The following is an 8085-nucleotide window of genomic DNA, read 5'->3' as shown; positions in this document are numbered from 1 at the left end:
CCAGGCTCCATAGAGGGCATCACAACCCTCCCTGGTGACCAGGCTCCATAGAGGGCATCACAACCCTCCCTGGTGACCAGGCTCCATAGGTGGGCATCATCAACCCTCCCTGGTGACCAGGCTCCATAGAGGGCATCACAACCCTCCCTGGTGACCAGGCTCCATAGAGGGCATCACAACCCTCCCTGGTGACCAGGCTCCATAGAGGGCATCACAACCCTCCCTGGTGACCAGGCATCATCACCCTCCCTGGTGACCAGGCTCCATAGAGGGCATCACAACCCTCCCTGGTGACCAGGCTTCATAGAGGGCATCACAACCCTCATCACAACCCTCCCTGGTGACCAGGCTCCATAGAGGGCATCACAACCCTCCCTGGTGACCAGGCTCCATAGAGGGCATCACAACCCTCCCTGGTGACCAGGCTCCATAGAGGGCATCACAACCCTCCCTGGTGACCAGGCTCCATAGAGGGCATCACAACCCTCCCTGGTGACCAGGCTCCATAGAGGGCATCACAACCCTCCCTGGTGACCAGGCTTCATAGAGGGCATCACAACCCTCCCTGGTGACCAGGCTCCATAGAGGGCATCACAACCCTCCCTGGTGACCAGGCTCCATAGAGGGCATCATAACCCTCCCTGGTGACCAGGCTTCATAGAGGGCATCATAACCCTCATCACAACCCTCCCTGGTGACCAGGCTCCATAGAGGGCATCACAACCCTCCCTGGTGACCAGGCTCCATAGAGGGCATCATAACCCTCCCTGGTGACCAGGCTCCATAGAGGGCATCACCCTCCCTGGTGACCAGGCCCTCATCACAACCCTCCCTGGTGACCAGGCTTCATAGAGGGCATCACAACCCTCCCTGGTGACCAGGCTCCATAGAGGGCATCACAACCCTCCCTGGTGACCAGGCTCCATAGAGGGCATCACAACCCTCATCACAACCCTCCCTGGTGACCAGGCTTCATAGAGGGCATCACAACCCTCCCTGGTGACCAGGCTCCATAGAGGGCATCACAACCCTCCCTGGTGACCAGGCTCCATAGAGGGCATCACAACCCTCCCTGGTGACCAGGCTTCATAGAGGGCATCATAACCCTCCCTGGTGACCAGGCTTCATAGAGGGCATCACAACCCTCCCTGGTGACCAGGCTCCATAGAGGGCATCACAACCCTCCCTGGTGACCAGGCTCCATAGAGGGCATCACAACCCTCCCTGGTGACCAGGCTCCATAGAGGGCATCACCCTCATCACCCTCCCTGGTGACCAGGCTCCATAGAGGGCATCACAACCCTCCCTGGTGACCAGGCTCCATAGAGGGCATCACAACCCTCCCTGGTGACCAGGCTCCATAGAGGGCATCACAACCCTCCCTGGTGACCAGGCTCCATAGAGGGCATCACAACCCTCATCACAACCCTCCCTGGTGACCAGGCTCCATAGAGGGCATCACAACCCTCCCTGGTGACCAGGCTCCATAGAGGGCATCACAACCCTCCCTGGTGACCAGGCTCCATAGAGGGCATCACAACCCTCCCTGGTGACCAGGCTCCATAGAGGGCATCACAACCCTCCCTGGTGACCAGGCTCCATAGAGGGCATCACAACCCTCCCTGGTGACCAGGCTCCATAGAGGGCATCACAACCCTCCCTGGTGACCAGGCTCCATAGAGGGCATCACAACCCTCATCACAACCCTCCCTGGTGACCAGGCTCCATAGAGGGCATCACAACCCTCCCTGGTGACCAGGCTCCATAGAGGGCATCACAACCCTCCCTGGTGACCAGGCTCCATAGAGGGCATCACAACCCTCCCTGGTGACCAGGCTCCATAGAGGGCATCACAACCCTCCCTGGTGACCAGGCTCCATAGAGGGCATCACAACCCTCCCTGGTGACCAGGCTCCATAGAGGGCATCACAACCCTCCCTGGTGACCAGGCTCCATAGAGGGCATCACAACCCTCCCTGGTGACCAGGCTCCATAGAGGGCATCACAACCCTCCCTGGTGACCAGGCTCCATAGAGGGCATCACAACCCTCCCTGGTGACCAGGCTCCATAGAGGGCATCACAACCCTCCCTGGTGACCAGGCTCCATAGAGGGCATCACAACCCTCCCTGGTGACCAGGCTCCATAGAGGGCATCACAACCCTCCCTGGTGACCAGGCTCCATAGAGGGCATCACAACCCTCCCTGGTGACCAGGCTCCATAGAGGGCATCACAACCCTCCCTGGTGACCAGGCTCCATAGAGGGCATCACAACCCTCATCACAACCCTCCCTGGTGACCAGGCTCCATAGAGGGCATCACAACCCTCATCACAACCCTCCCTGGTGACCAGGCTCCATAGAGGGCATCACAACCCTCCCTGGTGACCAGGCTCCATAGAGGGCATCACAACCCTCCTCCATGCCCATACAGAATGTTGCTGTCTGTCAAGTCGACGATCAATAGAAACACAAGGGTTATTAATATATCATCAGACAGACTGCGATCATTGATCCTTCCACAGAAAGATTTCCCTACTGAGGGATTGAGGCCAACGTTAATGTCCAGGAGGATATTGATTGGATACAAAGGTCTATGATAGATGTAGGTTGCGTGCCATTTAGGATGCTATTCAGGATGACATTTGTAATTCATATGTAGTGTGAATTACATATAAAAACTACAAAACGTCATTCTCCATATGAAATGCGGATGGTATTTGCTATGGAAATGATCTGCTGCTATACACTGTATGGAGTAAGCATTCAGCATTCTCTTATGGACGGTTCTCCAGGAAGCTATCAGAACATTCTCTTACGGGAGGTTCTCCAGGAAGCTATCAGAACATTCTCTTATGGGAGGTTCTCCAGGAAGCTATCAGAACATTCTCTTACGGGAGGTTCTCCAGGAAGCTATCAGAACATTCACTTACGGGAGGGGAGGTTCTCCAGGAAGCTATCACAACATTCTTTTACGGAAGGTTCTTCCAGGGAATCTGCCACAACATTCTTTTACGGAAGGTTCTTCCAGGGAATCTGTCACAACATTATTTTATGGAAGGTTCTTCCAGGGAATCTGCCACAACATTCTTTTACGGAAGGTTCTTCCAGGGAATCTGTCACAACATTATTTTACGGAAGGTTCTTCCAGGGAATCTGTCACAACATTCTTTTACGGAAGGTTCAATGGTTTTTCATATTTAAACAAGAGAGTTTCTTTGATGTTTTAAACACAATGGATATTTCTTTGCACGTAGATTATGAAGGTATATACATTAAATGAATGTACAGTGACCTCACATAGATATGAAAACTACAGTAGTGCTAACAATGCAGTAAAAATATATCTAAATGTTCAGACAGAAAGTTCAACGATTAGAGAGAACAACCTCGCTCTCCAGACCAGGGTGATATGTTACATACCGCTGTGAACAGGACCTCGTTGGGTTGGCAAATGGACTTCATGACAGATGGGTATTTTAACGGGCTAACAAGTATTGGTAGTCGCTGCTGTCATTAACAACACTGGACCTATGTTTAAACTAATGTGTCTAAAATGGCATCCTATTCCCTACATAGTGCACTACTTTAGACCAGAGCCCTATTCCCTATATAGTGCACTACTATAGACCAGTGCCCTATTCCCTACATAGTGCACTACTTTAGACCAGAGCCCTATTCCCTATATAGTACACTACTATAGACCAGTGCCCTATTCCCTACATAGTGCACTACTTTAGACCAGAGCCCTATTCCCTATATAGTGCACTACTTTAGAGCAGAGCCCTATTCCCTATATAGTGCACTACTTTAGACCAGTGCCCTATTCCCTACATAGTGCACTACTATAGACCAGAGCCCTATTCCCTATATAGTGCGCTACTTTAAACCAGAGCCCTATTCCCTATATAGTGCACTACTTTAGACCAGAGCCCTATTCCCTACATAGTGCACTACTTTAGACCAGAGTCCTATGGCCAACTAAGACACTTTACTGACTGGTTTATTTATAGCGTCTTCATATACTTGAATTATCACAGTTGATTTAATTGAATGTTAGAAATATATTTATTTTTGTTAAAACAGTGTGAAAATTATTTTCTTATTTTTTTATTTTAGTTTTTATTCAGTTCATTTTAGTAAATACTTTCGTAACACTTATTTTTCTTTAAATTGTATTGTTGGTTAATGGCTTGTATAAAGTAAACATTTCACATGTTGTGTTCAGGGCATGTGACAAATAAAATTAGATTTTGATTTGAAACCTGCTGTGGACTTGTTACTCTCCCTTTACATACATGCAAATTAGTTGGAAATATGCAAATATGGCCTATTTAGTTAACAGTCACTGGCCAATGAATAGAGGACCAGTCTGCAGCACCATCACTGACCAGCCAATAGGACAGAGGATCACGCTGCAGTAAAACCAAGTGGTCAGTCGATGGCGTAATTGAGCTATGACTGACAGAATGCTGGACAACAAACAAAATGTTGAAATGTTTTGGATCATAATTCTCTGTGTGAACCCAGTATATATAAAGGGATGAATTCTCTGTGTGAACCCAGTATATATAAAGGGATTAATTCTCTGTGTGAACCCAGTATATATAAAGGGATTAATTCTCTGTGTGAAGCCAGTATATATAAAGGGATTAATTCCAGTGAACCCAGTATATATAAAGGGATGAATTCTCTGTGTGAAGCCAGTATATATAAAGGGATTAATTCTCTGTGTGAATCCAGTATATATAAAGGGATGAATTCTCTGTGTGAATCCAGTATATATAAAGGGATTAATTATCTGTGTGAACCCAGTATATATAAAGGGATTAATTCTCTGTGTGAACCCAGTATATATAAAGGGATTAATTCTCTGTGTGAAGCCAGTATATATAAAGGGATTAATTCTCTGTGTGAAGCCAGTATATATAAAGGGATTAATTCTCTGTGTGAATCCAGTATATATAAAGGGATTAATTCTCTGTGTGAACCCAGTATATATAAAGGGATTAATTCTCTGTGTGAACCCAGTATATATAGGGATTGAACCCAGTATATATAAAATTAATTCTCTGTGTGAACCCAGTATATATAATAATATATAATATATGCCATTTAGGACGCTTTTTAACTTACAGTAATGTGTGCATACATTCTACGTATGGGTGGTCCCGGGATATATAAAGCGGATGCTCTAATATAAAGGGATTAATTCTCTGTGTGAACCCAGTATATATAAAGGGATTAATTCTCTGTGTGAAGCCAGTATATATAAAGGGATTAATTATCTGTGTGAACCCAGTATATATAAAGGGATTAATTCTTTGTATGAACCCAGTATATATAAAGGGATTAATTCTCTGTGTGAAGCCAGTATATATAAAGGGATTAATTCTCTGTGTGAAGCCAGTATATATAAAGGGATTAATTCTCTGTGTGAAGCCAGTATATATAAAGGGATTAATTATCTGTGTGAAGCCAGTATATATAAAGGGATTAATTCTCTGTGTGAACCCAGTATATATAAAGGGATTAATTCTCTGTTTGAACCCAGTATATATAAAAAAGAGATTATAGATTCTGGATGACACTGGTTGCAACTTGAGATCATTGTCTAGATAAATAAAACATAAATAAACCTTGATCACAGCTAGAATAGAAGAACATATTCATTAGTACATGTAATTCATATTCCAATAACACAGGACAAATGACTGGATATTCATGGGGAGACAGCTAAAAACAAACAAACAAAATCAGAAGTATTTTCAGTTGATTTATTAAACAGAAACATGGACATAGAAACCACTGCATGTATTGGACATTACTCTACTGCCTCGGCAGTGTGAATAGGGGTCTAAGACTACGTCCCCAAATGGAATACTAATACTTTTGACCAGGGCTCATATAAGTGCATTATGTAGGGAGGGGGTAGGGTCTCATTTGGGACGCAGCCGGAGGCAAGATTGCACCACTCAACAGGCTGTTCCATCATTCTTCCTCTACCCATCAACACAGGCTGTTCCATCAGGCTTCCTCTACCCATCAACACAGGCTGTTCCATCAGGCTTCCTCTACCCATCAACACAGGCTGTTCCATCATTCTTCCTCTACCCATCAACACAGGCTGTTCCATCAGGCTTCCTCTACCCATCAACACAGGGTGTTCCATCATTCTTCCTCTACCCATCAACACAGGGTGTTCCATCAGGCTTCCTCTACCCATCAACACAGGCTGTTCCATCAGGCTTCCTCTACCCATCAACACAGGGTGTTCCATCAGGCTTCCTCTACCCATCAACACAGGCTGTTCCATCAGGCTTCCTCTACCCATCAACACAGGCTGTTCCATCAGGCTTCCTCTACCCATCAACACAGGCTGTTCCATCAGGCTTCCTCTACCCATCAACACAGGCTGTTCCATCAGGCTTCCTCTACCCATCAACACAGGCTGTTCCATCAGGCTTCCTATACCCATCAACACAGGCTGTTCCATCATGCTTCCTATACCCATCAACACAGGCTGTTCCATCAGGCTTCATCAACACAGGCTGTTCCTATACCCATCAACACAGGCTGTTCCATCAGGCTTCCTATACCCATCAACACAGGCTGTTCCATCAGGCTTCCTATACCCATCAACACAGGCTGTTCCATCAGGCTTCCTATACCCATCAACACAGGCTGTTCCATCAGGCTTCCTCTACCCATCAACACAGGCTGTTCCATCAGGCTTCCTTCCTACCCATCAACACAGGCTGTTCCATCAGGCTTTCCTCATACCCATCAACACAGGCTGTTCCATCAGGCTTCCTATACCCATCAACACAGGCTGTTCCATCAGGTACCCATCACAGGCTGTTCCATCAGGCTTCCTCTACCCATCAACACAGGCTGTTCCATCAGGCTTCCTATACCCATCAACACAGGCTGTTCCAGCAGGCTTCCTCTACCCATCAACACAGGCTGTTCCATCAGGCTTCCTCTACCCATCAACACAGGCTGTTCCATCAGGCTTCCTCTACCCATCAACACAGGCTGTTCCATCAGGCTTCCTCTACCCATCAACACAGGCTGTTCAATATGTCAGACACACAAATCATTTAGAAAAACATCTGGGTAGTTAAAAAAAAAAGCAGCATCATGCAGGAAGCCATAAATAAACAAGTTATGAATTATTAAATAAAAAGAAGTCCTTCAAGCTTTTGAACTATATTGGTTTTCAAAGCTGCTCCTTCCGTACCATGTCAAATTCTTCTTGTAAATAAATGTCTCCTAGATTAAAAAGTTAACACAAGAATCTGAAAACATCCCACTTTTGTTCTTAACCAGCTGCTCTTGGGCACACCACCATAGCTATTATTATTATTATTATTCAGTGTCTTTGTAATATGGTTGGTAAAGCATTGGCAGCTAGTGACACACAAGCAAAATACAAAAACCTTTGTAAATATCAAATATATAAAAGTGAAAAAAGGGGATGGTTTTGTGTTTATAAAAGATATGCAGTCAACATAGAGAATATCATACCAGTCAACTTTGGTGAAAAACACCTTAGTAAGAAAAATTACATTCTCCCAAAATGTGTCCCCCCCCCCCCATGCCAAAGCTAAAGACGGATTCTCTCACCTTTTCCCAGATTACCAAAAAAGGCAAATACATAAAAACGTTGAAAATGTTTTTGTCCTTGAAATTGAGCCAAACTAACTTACAAACTTCAAATCAGTTAATATATTCCCCTACCTTTTTCCTTTTAGAAAATGAAAGCCATTATGTTTTAAAACTAGGGCTGTCAAAGTTAATTCGTTAAATAACGCGTGACATTTGTAATTCCCGTAAAAACAAAATTGGACACCGTTAGTCTCAATTTCTTCATCACACGGAACCTTTCTGAGCGCTCGTTTCCACACGGACCCTTTTGATGGCTTGTTTCCGCACGGACCGTTTTAAGCGCAACACACAACACGCTCTGTGCCTGGTCACGCCTCTCAGTCAGTGTGTCCTCGGTCTCAGTAGCGCTGTCGGGCTCTTGTGGTGCCCGACGCGCACAGCTTTGAACAACAGTTAAAAGAAAAACTGACACGAA

At 45.8% G+C, this 8085-nt stretch overlaps 1 protein-coding gene across 3 annotated transcripts; it reads right to left on the bottom strand.

Moving 5' to 3' along the window:
• Positions 1-5762: 5762 nt before the first annotated feature.
• Positions 5763-6759, bottom strand: LOC124017634. 3 transcript variants are annotated; one of them, XM_046332889.1, is made up of 2 exons: positions 6563-6759; positions 5763-6509 (listed from the first exon to the last, which is right to left on the bottom strand). In XM_046332889.1, the coding sequence occupies exons 1-2, from the start codon at positions 6726-6728 to the stop codon at positions 5863-5865; spliced, it is 813 nt and encodes a 270-aa protein (XP_046188845.1). In that variant the 5' UTR covers positions 6729-6759; the 3' UTR covers positions 5763-5862. The 3 variants fall into 3 exon arrangements, with proteins under 3 accessions (XP_046188845.1, XP_046188846.1, XP_046188847.1); XM_046332890.1 differs by having other exon boundaries at positions 5763-6473; XM_046332891.1 differs by having other exon boundaries at positions 6599-6743.
• Between the last annotated feature and the right edge of the window lie 1326 nt (positions 6760-8085).

This window comes from Oncorhynchus gorbuscha, unplaced genomic scaffold (assembly GCF_021184085.1).
Source record: "Oncorhynchus gorbuscha isolate QuinsamMale2020 ecotype Even-year unplaced genomic scaffold, OgorEven_v1.0 Un_scaffold_295, whole genome shotgun sequence".
Classification (NCBI taxonomy): Eukaryota; Metazoa; Chordata; class Actinopteri; order Salmoniformes; family Salmonidae; genus Oncorhynchus; species Oncorhynchus gorbuscha.
Note: the sequence above shows the minus strand (reverse complement) of the source record. Positions and strands in the feature narration are given on the sequence as shown.

Coding starts and splice junctions, on each gene's coding strand:
- LOC124017634 (XM_046332889.1), bottom strand. CDS start 6,728: ATGGAACAGCCTGTGTTGATGGGTAGAGGAAGCCTGATGGAACAGCCT. Junction 6,510..6,562: donor GGAACAGCCTGTGTTGATGG/GTATAGGAACAG, acceptor CTGTGTTGATGG/GTATAGGAAGCATGATGGAA.